Below are 27,687 nucleotides of genomic sequence, written 5' to 3'. Positions count from 1 at the left end.
AAACTAAAGGCGGGGAAGGGCCCGGTGGAGGCGCAAGGAAACGTGGGTTCTGGTTCCATTTGGTCCCTCTTCAGCAAGTTGGTTCTCTCAGGAGCCTCAGTTGCCCCTTCTGTAAAACTATGGGGAATTCCTTAGCTAAGTCAAGCAAAAGGGCCTCTAGAAGAAATGTCACCGGCACTCAGCAGGTGCCTCTAAAGGCAGTGGGATACCTACTTATGCCAGGGGGGACGTGCCACCCGCAGCTTACCAGGCAGGTGACCAGCAAGAGCAGTGGCCAGAAGGGCAAAAGCACTGCCAAACGAGAGCAATGCCTGACGGGGCGGGGCTCGAACCCACAAAGCAGGCCCGGGTCATGTGGCTGGGTCACGTGTCCCACCCGGAAGCGCGCCGCAGGCTGGCTACACTCTGGGCGGTGCGAGCGACGGATCCGGTACGTGGGCATCGTAGGTGACCGAGCGCCACCCTGGGTCGCCCTTCCGTGGGTACCTCCGTCCAGCCCTCCCAGCTTGGAGAGGCCCGGGCTCCCGGGGGAACCGACTCAGTTTCATGCCGTTTTGGAGCTGGCGTCACAAGCCTGGCCTTCGTCCCTGGGTGGAGAGGGGGAGGTGGGTGTCTGTCATTGCTGGAGTGCTCAAGCAGCTACTGGGCGGAGCCACGCAGTGACGCGGTGCTAAGTGGCACAGGCAGAAACTCCCTCCTAGGCCAGCTACTCCCCCTAGAGCATCACAGGCTACGTCTCCACCCCTCGCACCCCCCTCCCCTACTGAGCTGGGTTAGGCGGGACTGGCCTCTGAAACAGTTTGTTGGGGACAGTGCTCTGACCCGTGGTAAAAGTGGGTGCAGGGGATTTTCTCAGGATCGCCCTTCTCTTCAAAGTTCCTTCATTTTAGAGCAAGAAATAAGGAGAACAAAGGTCAGAAAATGAGGTTAGCAGCCTTTGAAGATAATCGCCAAAACCGTGAAACCTAATACCCACCGAGAAGCATGCCGGTGTTTCCCGGAAGTTGCCATCAAGGCCAAGCCTGAGGGTAGTGCAGCTAGGCTCAGAGTTTCATTGCTTTCAAAACCCCCAGGATCGAACCTTCCTCCTCTGCTGTAGATTCTTCTTGTCTCTTATCAAAATGGGAGGATTCCAGAGTCGGCTTATTTCTCATGTTATTTGAAACTGGGAAATAAGATTGACACCCACCCACCTTTCTTGTCCCTAAGATGAGCCTACTGGGCTGAGGTTGCAACCTGGCTGGTGACTCCCTGTAACCCGGTAGGAAGGTGCAACAGGATTCTGTTCCCCGGTCTCCCAGTGGGAGTTTGAAGCTCCAAGTTGAGCCTAGGAAAGCCCAAGCCAGAACCAAACCCGGGTTTTTTTTCACTGAGACTCCTTCCGGCCAGCCTGGGATGGATTGTGTGGTAAGCAATCAGGGCTCACAGCTCCCTGGGGCTGCTCAGGGTGGGATTGCCCACCACACCTGTGACCGAGTGACCCCCGAATATAAACTAGGAACTGTCCAGTTGCAGCGGAGGTAGGAACTAGTGTGCTGTCCACTATTAGTGTGTTGTCCACATTAAGGACTCCCCGAGCTCATGGTGCTTGAAATGGGGGAACCTGTGACTTCTCAGCCCTTGTCCAAGTTGTCCACTCTCAGGAACAGGCGGCAGTGGAGACCAGACCCTCTGTATGCCTTCATGCCTTCGTGCCTTCTCTGCTTTAAGCATTTGCAGGCCCAAGGATGCTGTGCTGTTGTTTGCTGAACTCAGGGTCTAGCTTCTTGGAAGCCCTGCTGTGTGCTTTGCCGAGGTAAATGATGCTCCTCTCCTGGGGGGGTGGGGGAGATGGGGGGTGTGGAGAGGTGGGCGACACCCACTTGAAAAGCAGAATGAGAAGAGTGAACTGCACCTCTTTGTACACCCCTTTCTCATCCCCCTGCCCCTCGTGTCACTACTTCATTAGGGGGCAGCAAGGTAACCCCAGAACGGCTGGGTGATGGCTGGCATGCAGCCAAGGGCTCAGTGAGTGGCCCATGTGCTGAAGCTGTTCTCCTTACCCAGGCTGAACTCATAGACGCGACCTTTGCCCTCGATTTCCCCTGGAAGATGAAGTGTGTGTTGGTGGCCACTGAGGGCGCAGAAGTCCTCTTCTACTGGACAGATGAGGAGTTTGAGGAGAGCCTCCGGCGGAAGTTCAGGCAGTCAGAGAATGAGGAAGAGGAGGTAAGGGCAGAGCAGCGGGCTGTCTGGGGGGGAGGCGGGGGATTGGTAGTGGAGCCCCAAGGCTACCCAAGGCCAGGAGGCCTAAGTGCCTCTTCCTAGCTGGCAGGAGGACTCTGCAGGGCCAGCAGAGGCAGCCTTTTGATGTCTTGAGTACTGTGATTTCCTACCTCACCAGAGCTGTCTGGGCCAGTAGTGGGGGAAGGAGGTAAATTTTAACCCCACAACAGGGAAACTGGAAGTCAGATTCTCTACCCAAAAAGCTTGGCATATGCATAATGCATTCATTTTTAACAACTCTATTAACTATACTAGACCAACCATTGTCTGTTCACATTTAAATTATACCATCTGATATGTCTGTATCTGTGATTCGGTCACAATCAGTGACCTGTCTGCTACCCCAAACGCTTTAACCCCTCTCTTACTCCCTTTACTCCCTAAGAGCCGGTGAGCTGCTTGCTGTCTGATGAGCCCGTGTAATGTAGCCTTATCTAGAGGAATCATACACAGCGGTGGGGGTACATTTCATGTTGTGGCTGCTTTGGGCTGCCTCTCTTTCCTCAGCATGAGTCTTTGTCATGTCTTAATCTGTCTTAGCGCTTGTCAGTCACCCAGCTCCACCATATCTATAGGCTGTAATCCGTTTCTCCATTTCCTTCTTGGTGGACATTTGACTTGTTCCTAGGCACGTTGGCTGTGGACATACATCTTCGTATGAGTTTGGACTTTGTGGGTGTTTGTTGTTGTTTTGTTTTATGTGAATGGATGTTTTTTTTTTTTTTCCCCGTATTGTTAATCCTGAGATTTGCAAGAGAAAAACCAATTCCACCTTTTTGAGCCAAATCTGAAGCAAGCCTTAATTAAATACTGACTGGGATGCACTTTGGTCAGGACTATTCCCTGGAGTTTCCAGCTGAGTGACCCTGAGACACATGTGGCAGGGGCTTATAAGGTTAAACCCGGACGGCCACCACATTTTCCCTTAGAGTGAATTATTTTCTGAGAACTACAACTCCCAGCATTCCGGGAGGTTACCTGGTCCTTGGGTGGGTGGGCTTATATGTTAACCCAGGTCTTACCAGTGTATCTGAGTACCATTTGTATGCAATGCCCACTGAGGCCAGAAGGGGGCATTATATCACTTAGAATTGAAGTTACAGGTGCTTGTGAGTTGTCATGTGGTTACTGGGACTAGAACCCGGATCCTCTGCAAAAACAGCAAATGCTCTTGCTATCTCTCCAGTCCCTATACTTCCTAAGAGACACCCCCCCCCCAAGCTCTCCACAGAAGAGCTATCCACCATTTATACCCCACCAGCCACTTTCCAGGTCCTCATTGATACTTAATATACATTCTTTTTTATTTTAGCCAATTTACTAGATGTCAGCTAAAATCCGGAGTTTTATTTTTCATCCTTTGGTGACTAATGACTCTGGGTGGCTTTTCATGTACTACTTTGCTGGATCTGTTTCCTATATTAGATCAGTTTTCTCCAGTGATTCTTATTGAATTTTTAGAGTTTCTTACATAGTTCAGACATGTCTTTTTATTAGATCTCTTTTGCAAATATTTCCTCCCAGATTGTGGCTTGTCTGCGCATGCTGAGAATGCCTTCAAGGAGTACGTGTGTGATAGTGCGATTTTTCCATTTTTGCAGCTACAGATTATGCTTTTGGTGACATAGCTAAGAAATCTTTGCCTAACCTAAAATTGCAAGGAATTTTCCCCATATCTTCTCCTGGAATTTGTTTAGTTTGGGATTTGGTTTGGTTTGGTTTGGGAGTTTTATTGTCTTTATTATTGCTAAATTTTCATTTATGTGCATGCATGTACACACATGTGTGCACATGCCACGGCCCGTGTGTGGTGCTCAGAGGACAACTTTCAAGAGTCAGTTTTTCATTCTACTATCATGGGATCAAACTCAGGTCATCAGGCATGGCAGCAAGCTTCTTTATTTACCAAGACGCCTCCAGCCCCTATTGCTATCCAGACAAGATTTTACTAGGTAGCTCAGGCCAGCCTCTAACTTGCAATCCTCCTGCCTCTACCTCCCAAGTACTGGGATTACAGACATACACCTCCATGCCAGATTTAGGTTTGGAATTCACATTGGCCCTAATGAGCCTTTGGCTTGAATGCAGTGCAGAGTGCGGCCGGAAGCTGTTCTGTATGTGGACAGACAGTGTGTTTAGTATCACTCAGAAATGGTTGCCATCTTCTCTTAGATAACTCCTGTTGTGCATTTCACAGGAATCATTTATTCTGCATTTTTCCAGGGTTAATTTTGAGTTAAACTTTTTTTTTAAATGATTTATTTATTTATTTTATGCATATGGGTACACTGTTGCCATCTTCAGGCACAACAGAAGAGTACATCAGATCCCATTACAGATGGTTGTGAGCCACCATGTGGTTGCTGGGAATTGAACTCAGGACCTCTGGAAGAGCAGTCAGTGCTCTTAACCACTAAGCCATCTCTCCAGCCTGGGTTAAACATTTTTATTAGAATTGCAGTGATCAAAACATTCTTGCATTTCCTGATATGCATAGATCTAGCTAGGGATGAGGCCGGTGCCTGGCTGAACTCACTCCCCTCTCCCCTTCCCACCCCACCCCATCCCACCCCCACCACATCAGCATGGTGATGCCCTTGTCCATTGTCAAGAGAAAACAAGACTCTTTAAGACTTTATAAGAAATATCTCAGCTCTTTTATCTAATTAAAACCTGATACAGGAACAAAATCCTGTGTTTTCAGTTCCTAAGTAGCTAGTGTAAGGAACGGAGTGCGTGCCGCTGAGTCACAGGAGTTCTTGTGGGGAATCTGAGAACCCACAGTAGTTTTTAAGAAGCGCACAATGCCATCACCTAGTGCTATTAGCTCTTAGCAGACTGCTTTGGGGATCTACCTTTTATATGGTGGGGTCAGGCCACATTTACATCCCGTTTCTTGATTTTTGAAATTTTATCACATTAATTCATTTTTGCATTTTGTTATATGAACACAAAAGCATATACCTAATGATACCATTATATCCAAATATATGAATAAATGTATTTTCGTTGAATGATTTCTTTATATATAGCTATATGTGTGTGTGTGTGTGTGTGTGTGTGTGTGTGTGTGTGTGTGTGTATGAATGCACACACAAACATACATCCTAGTTAGCTATCCTCTGGGAGCATTGTGCTTGAATTTTATCCCTTTGCCCAATTGTTTGATATAAAATAATAATCTAGAAATAAAAATAAGTTGACAAACACTTTATAATTTTACCAATTGATATATAAGAATATTCCTTTATACTCTGTATGTATTGAAAAAAAATTTAGTCATAAAAGATTCTCAATTGAAAAAGCTACTGCTTTTATTTCACTGTAGGGTAAGTTGCTGTACTCAATCTAGATTTTTTAAAATGACTTTCAATATAATATATGACAGTTAAAGAAAACAATAGAATTTTTTAAAGATAATAATAGAATTTTAATAAATCACAAGCATTTGTTCCTACCTATGGTGGGGGATAGTTGTTTAACAAAACTGAGAACCTGAAGTTTGCTGGCTTCTGAGGGTACAGCAGCAATAGCAGCGTGCCCCTGCTCTCAGGGAGTGAAGGTCCAGGGAGCCACTTTTCCAGGGAACTGCATGCAGAGCAGACCTCGTGCAGTTAGTGACTGCGGTGGGTAGCCCGAGGGTGCCACCAAAGACACTGTAGCAGACCCAGGGGGTGGGACCTAGGCCTGGCTTCCTGAGCAGTGGGAAGGTTGGTAAGGAAGCTGCCTGGGTCTGAGCTGCTCATTACCTCTGGTCAGGGTGAGGGATTCCTTCATTCTTTATGCATTCCAATGCTTCCTGATGAGGAGCCGGCTTCCCCAGTCTGCAGTCACAGGATCAGCAGTTTCTCCCTTCTCCTCACTCCAGCACTGAGGGTAGAGTTCGTCTTTGCTCAGCTTCCTCCAGTGTTTCACAGGCTCTTGTGTCTGCTATTCCCTTCTGCTATTGGGGAAAGGAGGAGGAGCAGTGGGGGCGATGGAGAATAGTATTGTGGAAGAGAGGAGGAGCATTAGGGATGATGGGGAAGAGTATCAGGGAGGGGAGGAGGAGCAGTGGGGATGATGAAGCAGAGTCTTGAGGAAGGAAGGAGGAGCAGTAGGGATGATGGGGAAGAGTATGTCCAAGGAAACACATGCTTGTTAGAGAACAGAGAAAGTATAGAAACAGGAGAGACAGGCGGGGTTGGGGAGATCGCTCCTAAGTCATTGAAACAGTAATATTTTAAGTAGCTATATGGATGCTCCACCTCTTAGCTGAGGGCTTTGTAAGCTTTCCCATTGCAACCTCTTTTACCACAGATATGTTTACATGGCCCCGGATGTATAGGTATAAAATAATAAGTAAGTAAAAGTGTTCTGAACAATTCGACTGTATCCATTAATGAACAAGGAAAGCAACATTAGACACTAATGACACGGGCGTACCTGTTACTTTTACTAAAGAATAATACCTGGGACTGGAGAGAGAGCTCGGTGTTCTGAGCTGTCAAGAGAGATGAGTTCAGTTCCCAGTGCCTACAGCAGCTGGAGTCCACTCATAATTCCAGCTCCAGGGTATCTGGTGTGCTCTTTAACCGCCATAGGGACCTGCGTGCACAGTGATACACACACATACACAGGCACACACGCACGTGCCAGCATGCACAGAGTTTAAAATAAAACAAACCTGTTTTATAAAACTACTTAAACTTTGGTACTGCAGGACATAGAGCACTTTCTGGACTGGTTTATATTTTGATTTTATTATTGTTGATGCTGAGAACACAACTTCGCCTAAACATTAGCACAACATAATAGAAATATGATTCGTGCCCTTTGTTAAATTGTTGATAATTCTGCCCTAAACCCAAGTCAAAATTCAGTTAATATTTTTATGAAATTAAAGTCAATAACTCAAATACCTATTTTTAAAATCATATACTCTTAACACAATATAGCCTGGGACACACTAATTTAGTATTTAGGAAGAGGAATGACAGCAAGGAATTCTAACTGTTTTCCATAAACAAAACAATATGTTTTTATAAAAACTGAAAACTACACCTTTAATCCCAGCACTGGAGAGACAGAGACAGGCGGATTTCTGAGTTCAAAGCCAGCCTGGTCTACAGAGTGAGTTCCAGGACAGCCAGAGCTACACAGAGAAACCCTGTCTCAAAACAAACAAACTAACAAAAGAATCAGAAAGAAGCTGTGTGCAGTCAGAAACCTGGAATCCATAGCATGCGGTTCTCTCGAATCTGAGCTGGGGTGTTAAAGGCCGTGTTCATTGGTGGCTCAATGCCATGACAAGGTGCAGAGACCAGTATGTCAGGCTGAGGTCTCCTTTGACCCTTTTTTTGCTTTTTATTTTGAGTTGGGTTTTGGTGGCTGTATACTCAGACCCTTGTTACTATTGCCAGTTTGCAACTACAGTTAAGAAACTATGGTTTAGATGTATTACTTTTTTATCCATTTCCCTAGGATTGGACATTTCTGATTTTTTCAATTGTTTGAAGTCGCACATTGCTGTTACAAACATGCTTGTGTGCACATACCTGCTTTCCTGAAGTAGCCCATGTGTACAGATGGCATGGACTTCGATATGTGTAGGAGACTTCTTGGCGTCACGGATAGCTCAACTAAATGCTCTAAGCATTCTAGGGGGGTGGGGATGGGCTCAATTCCTTGCAGGTTTGTCCAAACCTCTGTCGTTGTGACAAGATAGTATTTGTACAGTTCATGCTTGAAACCCATGCCATTGAAATACAAAAGAAAAAAGGAAAAAAAATTTACAAACTGCCCAAGTTTATGGCCTTGTGTTGGGCTACTGTTGTAGCTTCTCTTGGGGTGGGTGTGGCCTGTGGACTGCACTCAGACACACCCACTTAAATGTTTCCTTCTGGATCTGGACTCTGAGCTGCACTCACTGGTCTGAGCCCACCCTCCTAGGCACCACACAAGGTCTGGGGTACCTCTCCTCCTACCTCCCCGGTCGTACAGCAGTGGCCCCTCAGGCAGGTCTGACACTGCTGGCTCTCTTGCTGTAAGGCCTGGGTCTTGTTTGTTCCTATGTCCCCGGTATCTGACACACTTTCCAACATGCCCAAGCTATGACTGTGTCCTGCCTTGTTGATAGACATTATATCAGTGACAGCACATCAGATGTCTATGTGGGGTAACCCATGCTCTGCTCTCTCTCCCCGCAGCTCCCTGTGCTGGAGGACCAGCTCAGCACCCTCCTGGCTCCAGTCATCATCTCCTCCATGACGGTGCTGGAGAAACTCTCAGACACGTACACCTGCTTCTCAACTGAAAACGACAACCACCTGTATGTCCTGCATCTGGTAAGTATATAGCCCTGCAGCCCTCAGCATACCCACAGTCCAGTCTGTCCAGTCCTTGGGAGCCAGGTGCCTCTTTCTTACCTTGGACTGTAGAGCTCTTTGGAAGGCAAAAACTGCCACTTATTGGAGTCCCCTGGGCCTCGTCCTCCCCTTACTTACTCCCTGAGACCTGGAAGGCAAAGGGAGTCCCCAGGGGACCAGCTGACACTGGGGCCACCTACAGTTTGGAGAGTGCCTGTTCATCGCCATCAGCGGAGACCACAGCGAGAGTGAGGGGGACCTGCGGAGGAAGCTGTGTGTGCTCAAGTACCTGTTCGAGGTGCACTTCGGGCTGGTGACCGTGGACGGCCAGCTCATCCGGAAGGAGTGAGTCACTGGTCCTACCATGTCCTCTGTGAGTCAGGCCATGAAAGCAGAGCTCAGAAGAGCCATGTGCTCTAATTTCATTCTGCAGATGCAGAACACTGCAGAGAACTTAGACAGTTGCCCCAGTGCCACTCAAATGGTTGGCAGGAAGAGTCAGCCCTCCCGGCCCTGGGCTTTCCTGTTTCAGTGTTCCGACATTACGTGGGGATTTTGCTCATCCCTCCTGACTTCTCAATGAAGCTGTTTAATCTCCTTACAGAAAAATACACAATCCCCTCAGCCTTGTGGCATCCTGGGCCTACACTAAGCCTCAGTGGCTGAGAATATCGTCATATGTCACAGCATACATGGAGCAAGGAAGGGCCATGGAAGAGGGTGGTTTGGAGTTAGGACCACAGGAGTAAGGTTCAGAGCAGGACTGCCTGATTCACCCACATGAATGGAACAACCTCGGGGTCTGAGACGCTGTCTTTTGAGTTTTGAAGGAAAACTTGCTGGATCCACCAGCATTGTTTTCTTGGGTCTCATTAGCCCTCTGGCTGTGGTGTCAAGAACGCAGGCTGTAACACAGCCATGGGCACCTGGAACATAGCCACGGTAGCCGCTCTGGCTAATACCCTGCGTTGAGCCCTGGTTCTGGGACTGGTTGTTCACAGAGCCCTGTGGGGCTGTAAGAAACCTAGGAGATGCAGGTGCCTTCCTGCCCCTTTCTGACTTGCCTTTATTTTTTTTTCTCTACTTTTTGTTGTTGTTGTTTTTGTTTTCAATGTTGGGTTCAAACTCACCCATGCTAGGCAAGCAATCTACCATTGAGCCACACCCCAACCCCTAAGTGGCCTTATAAATCCATATGAGAAGGAGCCCAAGGAATAAAATCATTTCCTGGTTCCCTGCCCATCTGCTTACTCACACGAATACACATGGCTGGTCTCTGTGCACACTGCTGGCCTCTGTGCACACTGCTGGCCTCTGTGCACACTGCTGGTCTCTGTGCACACTGTTGGTCTCTGTGCACACTGCTGGCTGGTCTCTGTGCACACTGTTGGTCTCTGTGCACACTGCTGGTCTCTGTGCACACTGCTGGCCTCTGTGCACACTGCTGGCCTCTGTGCACACTGCTGGCCTCTGTGCACACTGCTGGCCTCTGTGCACACTGCTGGTCTCTGTGCACACTGTTGGTCTCTGTGCACACTGCTGGCTGGTCTCTGTGCACACTGCTGGTCTCTGTGCACACTGCTGGCCTCTGTGCACACTGCTGGCCTCTGTGCACACTGCTGGTCTCTGTGCACACTGCTGGTCTCTGTGCACACTGCTGGTCTCTGTGCACACTGCTGGTCTCTGTGCACACTGCTGGTCTCTGTGCACACTGCTGGTCTCTGTGCACACTGCTGGTCTCTGTGCACACTGCTGGCTGGTCTCTGTGCACACTGCTGGTCTCTGTGCACACTGCAGGCTGGTCTCTGTGCACACTGCTGGCCTCTGTGCACACTGCTGGTCTCTGTGCACACTGCTGGTCTCTGTGCACACTGTTGGTCTCTGTGCACACTGCTGGCCTCTGTGCACACTGCTGGTCTCTGTGCACACTGCTGGCCTCTGTGCACACTGCTGGTCTGTGTGCACACTGCTGGCCTCTGTGCACACTGCTGGTCTCTGTGCACACTGCTGGTTTCTGTGCACACTGCTGGCCTCTGTGCACACTGCTGGTTTCTGTGCACACTGCTGGCCTCTGTGCACACTGCTGGCCTGACCACTTAGGTGTCTGATGCTGAACTGGGACAGGGTCCTTGGCCTTGACCAGGGCTGGACAAGACCAGTTTTCCTACTGACCCTTGCCCTCCCTGGCTCTTCGCCTAGGCTTCGTCCCCCTGACCTGGAACAGCGTGCCCGAGTGTGGAAGCACTTTCAGAGACTGTTGGAGACCTACAGCCGCCTGAGGGAACAGGAGCAAAGCTTTGCTGTGGAGGTAACTTGGGCCCAGAGTCATCAGGGCTCAGGGGTGTCCAGCTCAAGGGTGTCCGGCTCAGGGGTGCCCGGCTCAGGGGTGCCCGGCTCAGGGGTGCCCGGCTCAGGGGTGCCCGGCTCAGGGGTGCCCGGCTCAGGGGTGTTAAATCCTGGAGGTGTCCAGCCGTAAGACCATGTTTTTACCATAATGGGCAAGAAGACAGCCAGACCCTGAAATTATCCCATTATCCTGTTATTATCCCATTATCCTGTTATTCTTTCTGCCTTGGCAGCAGGTTAGGTACTCTGGTATGCCTTCCCATGCCTTCCCATGCCTTCCCATGCCTTCCCATGCCTTCCCATGCCTTCCCATGGTGAGCAACTGGATTCTGAGCGAGAATCTCAGGGCAGTATGTGGGGCTCACTATAAATTATAGAATCCTAAAAATGGCCTTCAACCTCACTCCTCCTGGGAAAAACTACACTGAACTTTAACTAGAGTGGAGAGCGGTGAGCAGAAGCAGCAGGCAAGGCAGGCGGCCTTGGTCTGCTCTGCTCCCTTGAGGGCAAACACAGGGTGTCTCTGTGGGTCTCTCTCTCTCTCTCTCTCTCTCTCTCTCTCTCTCTCTCTCTCTCTCTCTCTCTCTCGGCATTTGTCAGATGACCAGGTGGGCTCACTGAGTGCAAGGTAGTCCTCACTCAGATTCTTGTTGAGCAGAGCTGAGGCAGGGCTGTGGAGTTGCGGCTCTGACAAGTGCCCAGTGTGGCCTCAGCACTCTTAGAAAATAACAAAAGTAGAGGGTGTGTATGTGTGTGTGTGTGTGTCTGTCTGTCTGTCTTTGTGTATGTGTTTGTATGTATGTCTTTGTATGTGTGCTTTTGCATGTCTCTGTGTGTATCTGTCTTTGTGTGTGTCTGTCTTGTGTGTGTATGTGTGTCTATCTGTCTGTTTTTGTGTGTGTCCTTTTGCATGTCTGTGTGTGTGTGCTCAAGTGCCATTGCATGACAGTGGAGGTCAGAGGTCAGCTAGTAGGAGCCAGTTCTCTCCTTCCATCTGTGGCTCCCAGAGGCCTGATAAAGGCATGACAGTGGGCACATTTACCTACTGAGTCATCTTGCCAGCTCTGAGAAACGGGTTAAGTGTTCGTGGCACTTGCCTTCCACTTGAGTTGGACAGCGGTTCTGCAGACTGTCTGTGCATCTAGTGCCTTTGTGTTCGCCGCCCGCCTTTTGCTTCTCCCCTGCTCTGTCTGGCAGGCTTTCCGGTCCCTCAGTTTAAAGGTCATCTCCTCAGGGACGTTTCTTTGAACACTCTATTCCAGTAGGTCTCAGCTATTCCTCTCTAGTTCAGTATCTCGTGTTCCTGCTTAGCACACACTACTGTTGGTTTTCCCACGTTTCCTACGCACTGTTGGAGCCTGGAGCCTCACAGGCTTTTCCTCGGCCATTTTCATCTCTCAGCTTGCCCACACCTGACACCTAGTGTTTGTTCCCTATGGGTTGAGGGAAAGCACCCTCCAGTCAGCATGACCTGCTGACGACCTTTCCCTCGCCCATCCCTGGCTAGGCAGTGGAGCGGCTCATTCATCCACAGCTCTGTGAACTGAGCATCGAGACATTAGAGCGACATGTGGTTCAAGCTGTCAACTCCAGCCCTGAGCGGGGCGGTGAGGAGGCCCTGCACGCCTTCCTGCTTGTACACTGCAAGCTGCTGGCTTTCTACTCCAGGTAAACCTGAGGGCCTGACCTCAACCAAAACCCTTCCAGACTCTTACCTGCAGTGAAGCCCTCCCAGACACCGGTCTCAACCCTTAGCCTTCGCCCTTCTCTGGAAATGGTTCTGAGCAACACTTGAAGTCTGTCACTGGCCTCTAGAGCCTTCCTAATGATAACTTTTGTGTTATATGCAATTTTGATTTTAAAAATTGGTAGGCTACTCTTCTTCAGACCTTGTACATCTCCAGCAAGATTTAAGCTGCGTGCTCACAGAACTCTCTGCCCTGTGTCTATAGCCATGGTGCAAGCACCCTGCGCCCCGCAGATCTTCTGGCTCTCATCCTTCTGGTTCAGGACCTCCAGCCCTCCCAAGGCAACACAGAGGAGGAAGAGGATGACAGCGACAGACCTCAGGTCTCGCAGCACAAGGGGGGCATTTGTCTCACTACTCTAAGATGGAAGAACTCTGGAACGGGTGCTCTGGAGGGTTGTGCAGATCCGGAGAGTTGGCGCTGGTTTGAAATTCATGTCAAGGCCAAACATGCTGTCAGCCTTGACACATGATCATGTCACCAGTGGTGCCAGGTTCAGATACCAACATATTTCTAGGATTGGGGCACTGAACAGCCGGAGGGCCATGTCCCCGGGCCAGGGTAGAGAGGAGGGCTTCTGTGAAGAACTGGGAGATGGGGCTGTGGGAGCAGCCAGATCGGCTGCACTGACTGCATCTCCCTGGCTTTTTCACAGCCTTTCCCCCAGAGGAGACCCCTAAGCAGCCAAAACATCCCTGTCCAGCAGGCGAGGAGCCAGAGCACCTCAGTTCCCGTCAGGAGTTCCGAGGAGACAGTATGTGCTGGATCCTGAGAGGAAAGAGGGCAGCCCGGTCTTGCCACAGGCCAGGCTAGGCCTTTTCAACTTTCCCAGGAGAGCAGGCCTGGCTGAACCTGTTGGGAGAGGCTGCCTGACCTATGGCCCTCATCCAATGTGATGTCTTCTTTTGCAGGACACAGACAGTATCTCTCTCCCTGAAGAGTACTTCACCCCTGCTCCTTCCCCGGGCGAGCAGAGTTCAGGTGACCCCTGTGGAGCGGGTGGGTGACATCATGGGGCAGAAGCCAGTCTGCAGCCTAGGGAGTACGTCCTGGGGGTCATTTTGTCTTATTCCTTGTGAGGGACTGAGCACATCACTTAGAGTGCTGTAAAACGGCAGCCCTCCCTGTCAGCCCTCCCTGTCAGCCCTCCCTGTCAGCCCTCCCTGTCAGCCCTCCCTGTCAGCCCTCCCTGTCAGCCCTCCCTGTCAGCCCTCCCTGTCAGCCCTCCCTGTCAGCCCTCCCTGTCAGCCCTCCCTGTCAGCCCTCCCTGTCAGCCCCAGCTTGAATTCAAACCCTGCTAAGGTGGCTGGAGAGATGGCTCAGCAGTTAAGAGCACTGGCTGTTCTTCCAGAGGACCTGGGTTTAAGTCCTAGCGCTCACATGGCTGCTCACAACTGCTCACAACTGCAGTTCCAGGTGATCTGACACCTCACACAGACATACATGCAGGCAAAACACTAATGCACGTAAGATAAAAATAAATAAATCTTTTTTTTAAAAAAATAAAAAAGCATTGTGCAAATGGTATCACCAAAGCTCTATATGCTTTTATACAACGGCATTTATGTGTTCTCTCTGCCTCTGTAGTCATTATAATTAATAGTTAGCAACTCAAATTAAGCAATCATCCACCTGACTTCAAGCCCATTTTAGAATGTAAATATTCAGTTACAGAGGTTTTTTTTTTAAACCTTACCTGTTTTTCCAAGATCTGTGTGTAAGTAGTAAAAACTCACTATTAACAATTTGAACTGTTAATGTTCAAATTGCCATTTGAACACTTGGCATTGCTTAGAGCGGGAGAGAAGCTAAAATCCAGCCTGTCATCAGCAACAGGAAAGGACCAAGGTCTTAAGATAAAAGGAGGGAGCCTGTGGCTCACCCACCTGACAAGAGACTGGCTTTGCAGAAGGGACAATTAGGAACTATTTTTAAATGAGTTTCTGTTCGGCTTCCCTAGACTAGGGGCTCTGAGCCCTGGCTGCACTCAGCACAATCGAGTCAGTCCTCAGACCTGGGGCCACGGGGACCTGTGGTGTGCACTGAGCCCCACCTGCAGCTGGACTCCCCTGAGGAGATTCACACCAAAGCCAGACTCATTCAGAGTGGTGTAATTAAGCTGAGCTGCAGTGGGAACGGCAGGGTAGCTTTCCTACAGAGGGCCCCAAATGGTTTTCACATATGGTTCAAGTTGAACACACTGAGTTAGGTGTTTTTAGGAACCTTAGTTAGGTCTGGACTGGGCTTTGGGGTACCTGGGAGACCCAGAGATTACAGACTGATTTTTTTGTTTGGACTTCTTTGGGGGCAGGGAAGGGCTCACAGCCTCTTCAGCTTTTCTAAATGCCTCATCCCCAAGGCATAACTACAAGCGTTGCATGGCCTTGGCCTTCATTACAACCCCACCTTACAATTCCTTCCCTGTCTGTTGCCACCCTCCTCTCTCTGGGTGGCTAGGTTTGTATTCCTCAGAGTTGTGCATAATGTTCTGGCATGTAGGGAACTCCCAGCTTACAAATGGAGCAAGTGCATCCCTAGGTTTCAACACCTGATTTACAAATGGATGACTGCAGTGCGGGTCGTTTGTAAACCGAGAGTCCGCACATGCCAGAGCAGTATGCATAGCTCTGAAGCATCCAAACCCAGCCACCCAGAGAGGGGAGGCTGCTTATAAATGAGGGCTATTTGCAATGAACTGCGAGAAAGGATAATATTACAAACATGTAATATTTCAGATACATAGTGGCTTCAATAGGCTGGTGAGCCGGACAGGAGGGAGATCAAGCTCAATTCCCCCCTGCACACAATCAGAGCTCAGCAAGCTTGACATCTGAAGAACTGAATGGGGAAATGCTGAGTCCCTATGCAGGGGAACCTGAAGGAACAGAGGGCAGAAACAAGGAGGGGGCTGGAGGGGGAGGGAGGGTCTGAGGAACGGGTCCCACCCTGTGGCCAGATGCCTGTTGAGGGCTCAGTTCCCAGCAGGAAGCTTCTGTCCTGGCTGCTTTAACCCTGGAAATTCAGAGTTCAGCTGGCACTGGGCAGCTCTGAGGGGATGGTTTTCAGGCACTGTGGCCACAAGAAAATGCCCTTGCTGTGCCCAGTGCTTGGGGCTAAATGGCCAGAGCTCTCCATGATCTAGAGCCCCTGAGCTGCAGGAGTGGGGGATGGGCCGTGGGCTATTTCCACAGTTCTGTCCTCACTTGTGGCAGGTAGCCTCGTCTGGCTGGATGGTGGCACCCCGCCCAGCGATGTTCTCCAGGTGAGTCTCCTGTGTGTGTCCTTCTGGGCCAGCAGCCACAGCTGCACCACGGTCTCAGCTGTGGAAGCAGGGATAGGGGAAGCGGGCAAAGGCGACCTTCCCCGAGTTCTTGGAACTTAAGTTTTAATATTAAAAAAATTAAAGTTTAAATATATTCCTTAAATTTAGATATGAGAAATAAGAAAAGTCAAATGTAAAAGGGACTGTTACCAAGACCCTCCTCCTCTGAAGATGGAATACATTCTAGGCACTTTCTTCTACTCATTTATTATTTTGCACACACACACACACACACACACATTCATATACACAGATGTACACTCACACGTGCACACTCACAGACGTGCATACTCACACACATGCATACACACATGCACACGTACACACATGCACACATACACACATGCACACTCATGCACATGTACACCCATGCACACACATGCACGCTCACACATTTTTCTTTTTCATACTTAGAGCCTACTAGGCTTCCTTGTCCTTTTTACTGAAGTGTTTTCCTGTCTGAGTTCATCCAGGCACATGTTGTATTTACTCAGGACGTCTCAGAACAATGAGCAGATGACTCTCCACTTGTTACTGTTGTGTAGAACTAGAGTGACCTCCTTCAGAGAAATTTCTGGGGTATCTCTAATGACTTATTTAATTTTCTAATTTTTTCCACCAAAAAATTTCTTATCCGTGCAGAGCCCCCACCCCAGGCTGGAGGCCCGTTCATATAGTCATCTTAAGCCTCAGTTTCCCCAGTGTAGAGAGCCATTGGGGTGTTCTGAGGGTGACTGACATGTCAGGCATGTTAAGTTCTTTCCTCTACTCATGGTAGAGCGTTCCCCGATACAGCGGGCTCTGTGCGTCTTTAGATGTTCCTTGACCACCCACCCAATTCCTGTATCCCCTCCCACTGCCCATCATGGCATCTCATCCTGATCGGACAGAACAGCCCAGCAGAAGCTGAGAGACAGACAGCGGAGAATGGGAGCTACTCTTGGCTACATCATGGCTCTCTAAGCAAGCCTGTTTCCTGGCTAAAGCACTGCTCTAGCGAGGGCAGCTTCCACAACACAGAAACCTCAGGGCTGGGTTTTATGGGAGCTGTAGGTTGGGCATGGAATGGAAGCCAAGGTGCGTGGCTCCAAATGTGGACAAGCCTGGGCCTTTCTTCCTCTACTCCCCACCAGACTGACAGATCTTCCTCCCCCACAGATGGCTGAGGACAGCCCCAAGGGGCAGGCACCACATTCCCCAGAACTTTCCAGACCCAGAAGGATCTTCCTGGATGCCAACATAAAAGAAAACTACTGTCCCTTAGTGCCCCACACCATGTACTGCCTGCCCCTGTGGCCAGGCATTAACATGGTGCTGCTGACCAAGGTACCGAGCCCCCAGCCCACCCTAGAGCTTCCGGGGCCTTGCTGCTTGCCCCATTTCACCTGGCATCCACTCTTCCTGGCAGAGTCCCAGCACCCCATTGGCCCTGATCCTGTACCAGCTGCTGGATGGCTTCTCCCTACTGGAAAAAAAGCTGAAGGAAGGTCAGGAGGCCGGAAGTGCCCTGCGGTCTCAGCCCTTTGTAGGAGACCTGCGCCAGAAGATGGATAAGTTTATCAAGAATCGAGTTTGGCAGGAGATGCAGGACAAGTTTATCAAGAATCGAGTTGGGCAGGAGATTCAGGTAGGACACTGAGGCTGCGTGTACCAGCTTTGGAGGAGAGGCGGAGCTGACAGTGGGCCAGGTCATCCCGGGTAGATGAGGGGCTCGCTCTGGTTCTTGCCTGTGTTTCCCTCAGTCTATAGTCCTAGTTGTTCTTATGAAAGGATAAAAACTAAATAGTTGTACTTGACAGTTTTTTAAAACCTTTTTATAGGAATTTGACAGTACTCAAATTGTAATTCTAGTGCTTTAGTCAGGAAACAGGCTTGCTTAGATAGCCATGACATAGCCAAGAGTAGCCCGCCCATAAACAGTGCACCCATAAGCCAGAACTTGTACATCCCTGCCAGGCTCATGGAGAGTAGGGCTGGGTGGAGACTGAGACCAAACACTGATCAGTATAGGAAGTCAGTGACAAGGCCATCACAGGTACCAGTCACAGTCCACCTCAGGGGGAGAGGGTTCCAGAGCAGAAGTGTTCACTGATATAGCTTGGGGCCTCTGCTGTAGCTGAGTCTGTTTGAGGAGCTGGTATTCATTGGTGCTAGAATGTGTGTTAGTCTGAAAGGGGCAGAAGGATTAGGGGAGAAAGAACAAGTAACCAGAGCCCTGGTTTGTCAGGTGACGGCACAGTGTCATAGGATGCCCTGGTTATCATGGTGGCACACCTGTTAGAATGCTGGCTTCTCACGTAGGGCAAAGTTATCCAAGACCCCCTTGAGGTTACCCCACTCCATCCACAGATCACCTGCAGCAGCCATTTCTTTTCAGACCCCAGCTGGTTCTCTGAGGTCCCTTGAGGGACTCACCTGGCCCCTCCGATGGCATTACAGTACATGTCTGTGGAGGCCACATGACCTTGGCCTGGCCCACAGAAATTATTGTTTACATTATGCCCCGCTAAGTGACGGAGACAGTGCCTAAGCATCAGGATGTAGGGTGGAGGCTCCACTGGACCTCCCTGCAGAGCACTGCCCAGAACAGACCTGTTACCCTTCTTTACAGAATGCCTGGCTGGAATTTAAGAACAAAGCCTTTTCTAAAAGTGAACCAGGAGCATCCTGGGAGTGAGTAGCCATACTTGGGGTGATGGGAAGTTGTTCAGAGAGAGTTGCTGCAGGGTCTCCCCAGGCCCTGGGGGAGAGAAGCTCGGAGGATTTAACAATCATAGAGGGGGAGGGGGATCCCAGGGAGCTGGGGATGAAACCATAGGAAGTTGGAGGGGACATGGACCTAGCACCAGGCACGTAGGCCTGTGCTGTACCCAGATGCAGCACCAAGTAAGTGCCACCTAAGGAAGCCACCACTTATTAACAGAACGATGTGATTCAAGGAACTGCTGTGTGGCAGAGAACACCAGGGAAAGATGAGCAGCTGCCTCCCTGTGTGGTGGGCGGGGGGTCTGTAGCCATGGGCTCTGTGTGTCCTTTCCTCTGTATCCTGCCCAGGCTGCTCCAAGTCTGTGGAAAGCTGAAGCGACAGCTGTGTGTCATCTACCGGCTCAGCTTCCTGGCCACTGCACCCAGCAGGGGAGGACCATGCCTGCCCCAGCACCTGCAGGACCGAGCCCAGAAACTCATGAAGTAAGGGTAGCATGCTTGAGGGGGCCGGAGGTGGGCGGGGCTCACGCACAGCAGCCTAGCTTCCAGTGTCCCACCCTCCCCAGGGAGCGACTTCTGGACTGGAAGGACTTTCTGTTGGTGAAGAGCCGGAGAAATGTCACCATGGTATCATATCCGCTACCTGCCTCAGCCAGAGGCTAGACATGTGTGTCCTGCCATGGTGTCCCATGGAGCCATCTCTAGGAATAGCCCATGACTGCACTTCAGAATTCCTGCTGCTCCAGGGTTATCTTTGAAATCTTCTAGGACCTTTATGTCCGTGATTTTCATCCATCAAATGGTAATCCTTTTCCAGGGGAGTCAGGATGCTTGCTGTCATCCCTGTGTCATCCTCCTCCATGGATGGTCACAGCGTAGTGACAAGGGAAGGGCACTGAGAAGGCCCACCACAGATGTACATCTCTGTGTCCAAGAGACACAATCTGTGCATTGTAGAAACTAGTTTGTTTAATGCTGGTTTTCTGGAGAGGTTAGCACAGCTTTTCTTGTGTAAAATCTCCCATGTTTCTGGACTCGGTCTCGTGGGACTTCGGTCCTAAGCAGGCAGATGAGCAGAAAGACACAAGACCTCTTACCCATAAGCCACTGCCCATCCATGCCCATCCCCTCTCATAGATGATCCTTTCAGTCTCTCAGGTGAAGAAGAGCCAGATCACAATGAGGGTGGGCAGTCAGCCAAGCCCGCTCATCAGCTGAGTGTCTCTGGTCACACAGCAGCCTCGAGGTGTATGTTAAAATTAACTCCCCAGATGACCAGCTGTGACCATGGCTTCCCATAGCGTGCAGAACCACCTACATTAAACATGAGGTAGCTAGGATCTTAAGTGGGAGTGAGGAGCTGAGGGACGATGAGGTCTCCGGGGCTTAGTGGAGGAAGAGGCTTGTGTAGACGAGCAGCCTGGTCTTTCAAGTCTCACCTCTTTACAGCCAGAATCCCATGACCAGGGCAGAGGCACCTCCACTATCCCCACTGTCTCTGGCTTTTAAGCTCCTTAACTCAGGCCTTCACCTACCTGGAGGATTTCCCAGGCCTGGTTCACTTCATCTATGTGGACCGTACAACCGGGCAAATGGTGGCTCCTTCTCTCAGCCCCAATGAAAAGATGTCTTCCGAGTTGGGCAAGGGACCCCTGGCTGCCTTCGTCAAAGCCAAGGTAACTGTTCCCCTGGCCCTGGGTGCTCTTTGCTGCTTGTCAGGGGAGAATACACTGATGCCTGACCCCCACCACGACCCAGGAGAAACAGGCCATTCTGGTCTCTGAGGCACTTAACGCTTCCAGTGAAACCCTGCCATGCTTGTCCGCCATTGCCTGTGTGCCTAGTTAACTGGCCACGAGTTCCTTCGGCTCAGTGGCTTATCCTCTAGACCCAGTGGGGCTCAGTATACTGGCAGCCCCTCCTGGTGTCCTTCAGGGTGCCTGGCATTCCCAGATCACTGGCGCCAGGTCAGAGCCCAGCGTGAGAGAATGTGCAGTAAGTTTCTGCTGAGTCGGCTAAACTGGAAAGACCCTTGGGTCAAACAATTTGGGCATCAGAATTTGATTTCTTTAGTTTTTGCCTTGCTAGGTATGGAGCCCAAGGACTTATGTACTGAGACAGCACTCTGCCCCCGAACTACTCCCACACCCCAGCCGAGTGTAGGGGGGCGGTTTCTACTCAGGAAGCATCTTTCTCTGTTCTTCAGATTTAATGACTCTTCTTCATGACAGACTCGGAGTTTTTGAAGGAAAGACTCTGCCATTTCTAAAATGCTGTATTTTTATGTTGTCTATATAAAGTGTATCATGATAGGTAAGCTAGGTGGTGAGAAGCCAGAGCTGGAAAGCCCTCTTGGTCTGGCTGTGTGACCTTGACATGGTTCAGTTACATTTCGTTAGTCCAGTGTCCATTATGGAGATGGTGCTGTTTACCACACAGCGTTAGTGTAAAGTACAGGTCACTAAACACAGATGAACTCACAGGACTGGGGCAGACAGAGCAGGGCCCAAGCATGCTCTGTACAGCATGGCCAGCTTCCTCACCTACCACGTTCCCCCTGCATCCTGCCCTGGGGCACTGGGGACTCTAGCCCATCACTCTTCATTGCCTTCCTCCCCAGTGCTGCTCGCTCTTCATGCACAGGGCTGTGTGACACAGCCTCACTTCATAGCGTGTCAGGTGCCTCTCTTCCTGCTGTTAACTCTTCACATGTCTCGCCTGTCGCAACCCCACGATGCAGGTGTAGCAGAATTCACTCAAGCCATTCCCCAGATTGTCTCCAGACTGTCACTATTATAAATGGTTGTGGACACACCTGTGCATACATCTACGTCCCCATACCTGATCAGATGGGAGGGCTATTGTTGAAGTTATCTATTTGTGGGGTCGGGTTACAGTCCTGGAGCTTGTAACTGATTCCTGTGTCTGTTGCGGATTTAATTAGATAGTATATTGTGTTAAGTGCAAAGTAAAGACTGCATCCCTTCCACTGAGGCTTCTGAGAGTGGGTCATTTCCCAGCCCTGCACGAAGTAGGCAAGCCTAGTTAGGAGACCATCCCTCAGGCTGCTCTTAGGCGGCACAGGTGCCAACACCTGCTTTAGGCAGAACATTCCCAGGGCAGAAATGTCCCTCAGGGCCACTGTTCCCAGCTATGATGTAGTGAGCCTATGTTTGGGCCTGACCCCTAAGCAGATGATGCCACAGCTCAGGACTCACTGAGTGCTTTGATGCTTCCCAGACCTCCAGCACAGAGCTGGTACCATTTTTTCCCAGCCTTGCAGGCCTGGGCAGTTGGGTGTATTCACAATCTTCCTGGCTGTTTTCTGGTCTCAGTGAGCAGTTTACCAATCCATGGGTTGTGTGTAATAAAGTTACATGAAGCACTTCCACATGTATTTTATCCCCATGGCAACTGGAGAGGGAGCCTTCTCAACTTCCACCCTGTAATGAATAGTTCATTCCTACAACTCTAACCCAGACAATCCTGCAATTCTAATCCTGCCTCTGAGAAGTCCTAGACTCCCAGGACCGCCACGGCTCTGTGCTGTGCTTTCCTTTATGGAGATCACAGCCCTGAGAGTGGTACTAAGCAATCTCCCCTCCCCAGGTCTGGGCTCTGGTCCGACTGGCCCGCAGGTACCTGCAGAAGGGCTGCACCACATTGCTGTTCCAGGAAGGAGACTTCCGCTGCTCCTATTTCCTGTGGTTCGAGAATGACATGGTGGGTGTGCCCAATCTCTGGGCAGGGCGGTCCTGAGAGCTGTCCAATGCTCTAAACCCTTGGATACCTTTCTTCTGTGCTGTTCAATCTGTCTGTCTCATCTCCTCTTGTCCCTGGTGGAGCTGCAGGTAAGCACCTGGCTGGGGCATAGGACTGTCCAGGTAGATGTGAGCCAATGGGAGGTACTCCCTAGTCTGAGGAGAAGCCATGGTAGCCGGCTACTGTCTCTAGTCACATGACAAAGGCTTCACCATGACCCCTCACTCTCTGGGAGGACCCAGGTTCAAAGCAGTTAGCCAGCCTGTCTGAGGCTTGCGTCCAGCAGAGCTCAGGTTCCCTCCCTGTCCTGTGTAGCACTGTAGACCTCACCCCACCACAGTACCACAAGGCCATTGGAACCCATTGTCTCTCCCTTCCCCCACTTTTTCCCCTCATCTCCTTAACACTTCCCACTCACTTATGCTAATTGTCTAAGGGTCCCTTCTCCCTCCCCCAGGGTCCCCTGTCCTGTTCCGTATGCTTCCTGGCTCTTGCTCTGTTCTCTTCGCTTGCTGAGGGTGTGACAACTCAGCCTTACTATAGTGCAATGCAGTTTCTTCATCTGTTCCTCACAACCTGGGGGAATGGTTGGGATGGGTTCTGTTGACCCATTTTACAGATGGGGACACACTGCTGTCTTGCAAATAAAACACCATGGCTGGGTCCACAAAACCCAAACAATGGCATTAGAAACTGAGGTCCTAATCCTCAAGCTCCTAGTCTTCGTAAGTGTCCCCGAGTGCTAGAGCTTCTAAGGACAAGGATCTGGTGACTAGAGCGGCCCCGTGGGGCACCGGAGTGCAGCCCAGCCATGAGAGGCCAAGTTTTGACCACTGACTGTGACACTCGAGCCACACAAGGGTCCTTGAACACTGCTAAGCCATCCCCCTATGGGGCAGGCCTCATGGTGCCACTTGAGCCTCTGGTGGGAGGATCTGTGGTCATTGTCATCATGCCTGGCACAGTACATGGCTTAACCGATCCTCCTCTCACCTACCTTACCCTGCCCTGATCATTCCCATTTCTTCCAAAGCAGAGACTTTGGGTCTTTTGAGAATCCTTTGTTTCTCAAGAGCCACACACACACACAGACACACACAGAGAGAGACACACACACAGACACACACACACAGACACAAACAGAGAGAGACACACACACACACACACAGAGACACACACACAGACACACACACAGAGACACACACAGAGACACACACAGACACACACACAGAGACACACACAGAGACACACACAGACACACACACACCCCACACACAGACACACACACAGAGACACACACAGAAACACAGACATACACACAGACACAGAGAGACACACACAGAAACACAGACACACAGACACACACACACACAGAGACACACACAGACACACACACATAAACACACAGACATACACACACAGACACACACACACCCCACACACAGACACACACACAGAGACACACACAGAAACACAGACATACACACAGACACAGAGAGACACACACAGAAACACAGACACACAGACACACACAGACACACACACAGAAACACACAGACATACACACACAGACACACACACCCCAGAGACACACACAGAAACAGACACACACACACTCACAGACACACACACCCCACACACACAGACACACACACCCCCCAGAGACACACACAGAAACACAGACACACACACACCCACACACAGATACACACACAGATACACACACACACAGAGACACACACAGACATACATACACACATACACACACATAAACACACACACAGACACACGCACTCTTCCTGGGCCTTTGTGAGCTCCTCACTAACACAGCCCCACCTATTGGTAGCAAGAGTTGCAAAGCATGGTCACAGCTGGTCACTGGACCACACTAATGTGTAAGGCGGTGGTGGCTCTCTCTACGTCCCAGGCAAGGTAGTAAAGCAAAAAGCCAGGCCCTGCAAGGGCTCCCACACACCCCTCAAACCCACCCCACCCCTACACACTGCTCCCTCCCTCCAGTTCTAAGACTGTCTTCTCCCTCCCACAGGGGTACAAACTGCAGATGATCGAAGTACCTGTCCTCTCAGATGACTCAGTCCCCATTGGTGTGCTGGGAGGTGACTACTACAGGTGACAATCACTGGCCCCGGAGCCACATGTGCCCCAGGTGTTGGTGGCAAGGCCTCAAGTTGCCATGGCCAATAGCCTTTCCAAGAGTGAGCAGCTAGCTGCCTTGATATGATAGCAACCTGGCGGGACTCCCACATGAAGAGAGGAAACATCCCGAAGCACACCCAAGTCCCTGCTCTCCTGCTGCTGGCACAGTCTTGGCTGCATAGGAAGACTTCAGTAGGACACACACACACACACACACACACACACACACACACCCCTGTTAGCCAGAACACTGTTCAAAGATTGAGAACCCCAAGACAGGGACTGTGTCCCAGTGTTGAACTGGAGCTTAGAGGCCATAGGTAGTGTCACAGCCTGAGCCATTCTGTGAGAACTGTGGGGTGGGCATTTTGAGGCGTCTGTGGCCAGGAAGCCCCTTGGCCTTGCCTGAGTCCTGCCCTGTCTCCCGCAGGAAGCTCCTGCGCTTCTACAGCAAGAACCGCCCCTCGGAGCCCGTCAGGTGCTACGAGCTGCTCACACTGCACCTGTCTGTCATCCCCACGGACCTCCTGGTGCAGCAGGCCAGCCAGCTGGCCCGGCGCCTGGGGGAGGCCTCTCGGGTGACCCTGCCCTAGGCTGTCTTGCTTGCAGGCATTCCCCAATGAGGAATGAGTGAGCAGCCTTCTCCGAAGGGAGGGGATGCCATGTTTCTGTTGCCCCCAGAACTGTGTGATCAGAGATGGCAGCAGCTGCCCTGGAAAGCTGCCCCTCTGGGTGCCCAGAAGAGCAGAGGAAGTCTTAGTACTCAGGCTGTGTGAAGTCACCCCCTTCCTGCCAGTCTGTGTAGGGTGGCTGTTTCCTACCCAAATGGAAGGTGCTCCGCTCCCTCTGGCTGGCCACCATTCCAGCTTGCCCCCTTACAACTGGGTGAGTCGTGTTTCCTCACATTTGAACTGACAACACCTACCTCTCAGGGTGGTCAGGAGGATTGTTGAACGTGCTCAGGTGCTCAATAAATGTCGGTTCTTGTCATTATCCAAGCCTGTTCCTGGTGTGTGTGTGTGTGTGTGTGTGTGTGTGTGTGTATACATATACATAATATGCCTTAGGATGCCCATTTTGAGGGGGAGGGGTCTTGCACATGTGTGCTTGAGACCAGAGGTCAGCTATGGGAGTTCTCCAGATGCATCTACCTTGTGATTTTGAGATGCTTGTTCACTTGGTCTAAATCTGAGCCAGGCTGGCTGACCAGCAAGCCCCAGGCCTACCTGACTCCTAGCACTGGGGTTACAAGTGCGTGGGAACCACCACCATGGCTTGTGTTTTATGTTGTCATGACTGTGTAGCATGCAGTTGACTAACGGAGCTGTCCCCAGACCCTAAGACACCCATTTTAAAAAATATAAATGATTTCTTTTAAGTCTTAGCAGCCACGTGGTATGAGGTATCTAGTTTAACCCATAGCCCTGGCTTCTCTATACTCTCAGCCCCAGGTATTTGTAGAGTATATTCCAGGGACCCCTGGGGATACCAGAATCTGCAGATGTTCAAGTCCCCTAAGTAAAGTTGTAACATTTTCTTAGAGCCCTCAATTCCCCGCTACTTTAAATAATCTCTGTATGTCTTCTACCACCAGCTATTCAAATGCCATTAACTCATTCTACCTGCTGAGTGATCAAAGACAAACCAGGTATCTACTTACTGAATGCAGATGCAGCTGATTATTAAATATATCGAACTTCTAATTGATTACATGGGTGTGGAGGTAGCGGCTTTGAACTTGGGTTTTAGGAGAGATACATGGACAGACAGAGTAACCTTTCCCCGTGTATAGAGTGATGCCAGTGCTGAGGGGCAAGGGATTCTCAGAGGCCCGCTTGCTTACCCAGCCATCTTTGTCATGTCTGCTGGGTTTGAGTCACTTCTGACACAGGTTCCAATTACCTAACATCTAGGGGTGGATTATTATTATTATTATTATTATTATTATTATTATTATTATTTGTAAGTACACTGTAGCTGTCTTCAGACACCCCATAAGAGGGCATCATATTCTGTTGTAGATGGTTGTGAGCCACCATGTGGTTGCTGGGATTTGAACTCAGGACCTCCGGAAGAGCAGTCAGTGCTCTTAACCACTGAACCATCTCACCAGCCCACATCTAGTGGTCTTGATCCGGTTCATTTTCTCTGGCAGCTAAATACTTAAAAGGGAGGGGGAAAAATCTTGAGAGCCAGAGAAAGAAATTCTCGAACACAGCAACTAGCAGCAGACCGAAACTTTGGAGAGAGCCTTTTATTAGGGTTGAAGAAAAACACCCCCAGCAAGGTACACACAGAGAAAAGACCCTTTGCACAGCCAAGAGGGGACTCTGGAAAACAGACAGCTGGGGCTTTTAAGAGTGTTTGAGGGGCACTTCCTCCGCCAATTTAAGGGTTAGGTCAGTTTGAACAAAAATAGGACAGGGAGGCTGAGAGATCCACAACTTTGGGTAAGCAAGGCCTGGGCTGGCCTTGAACTTGTCATCTGGTCCCTAGGCAGGCAAGCCTGTTAGCATTTCTTGTAAGCTCCGCCCAACAGTTACCTAGCAAGGGCCAGGTATGAGCCAGGAGCCAGGCATATAAGAACTGTTCAGCTAGCTAGCTCGCTCGCTCTCTCTCTCTCTCTCTCTCTCTCTCTCTCTCTCTCTCTCCTCCCTCCCCTATCTTCCATCTTTTTCCTCTCCATGTGTTCTGGCTGGCCTCTTCCCTTCTTTCTCGCCTCTCTTTCTGTCCTTCTCTGTCCCCTTTCTTTCTCTGCCTCTACTCCCTTCCCCAGAGCCCCTTCCCAGATCTCAGACTTTCTTTTATACTAGACCTGTCCTAGGTCTGACACCCCAGGAGAATGCCTCAGCATGGGCCCGCTAAAGCACCCCCTCAACCACAACATACCGTGTTTTATAAAACAGCACTACCAGTAGAGAAAAACCTTGTCAGGCTTTTGTCCCAGGTCAGGAGGGTAAGGAGGAAGCCAGGCATCTTGGAAGCTCACCAGCTGAATGATCTAGCTATGGCTCCTCCCCCTACCTGTCTTCCT

General features: G+C 50.3%; 1 protein-coding gene across 7 annotated transcripts; it reads left to right on the top strand.

The window, feature by feature from the left end:
* The first annotated feature begins 356 nt into the window (after nt 1-356).
* On the top strand, nt 357-25,646 carry Hps1 (HPS1 biogenesis of lysosomal organelles complex 3 subunit 1). Of its 7 annotated transcripts, none has more exons than XM_034524023.2 (21): nt 357-430; nt 1,210-1,407; nt 1,711-1,795; nt 2,047-2,208; nt 8,454-8,591; nt 8,815-8,957; nt 10,812-10,920; nt 12,466-12,626; nt 12,911-13,028; nt 13,362-13,460; nt 13,618-13,687; nt 15,919-15,968; nt 17,187-17,354; nt 17,437-17,655; nt 18,640-18,701; nt 19,083-19,217; nt 19,301-19,366; nt 20,266-20,410; nt 22,344-22,457; nt 24,544-24,626; nt 25,084-25,646. In XM_034524023.2, exons 4-21 carry the CDS (start codon nt 2,092-2,094, stop codon nt 25,244-25,246), a joined length of 2,160 nt encoding a protein of 719 aa, XP_034379914.1. In that variant the 5' UTR covers nt 357-430; nt 1,210-1,407; nt 1,711-1,795; nt 2,047-2,091; the 3' UTR covers nt 25,247-25,646. The 7 variants fall into 7 exon arrangements, 6 of the variants coding, with proteins under 6 accessions (XP_034379914.1, XP_076777757.1, XP_034379930.1 ...); XM_076921621.1 differs by lacking the exon at nt 357-430 and adding an exon at nt 453-605; XR_004608805.2 differs by lacking the exon at nt 25,084-25,646 and having other exon boundaries at nt 22,344-22,585.
* The last annotated feature ends 2,041 nt before the right edge of the window (nt 25,647-27,687 follow it).

Source organism: Arvicanthis niloticus, chromosome 1, assembly GCF_011762505.2.
Source record: "Arvicanthis niloticus isolate mArvNil1 chromosome 1, mArvNil1.pat.X, whole genome shotgun sequence".
NCBI lineage: Eukaryota > Metazoa > Chordata > Mammalia > Rodentia > Muridae > Arvicanthis > Arvicanthis niloticus.
This window is presented reverse-complemented; position numbering and strand designations above follow the sequence as displayed.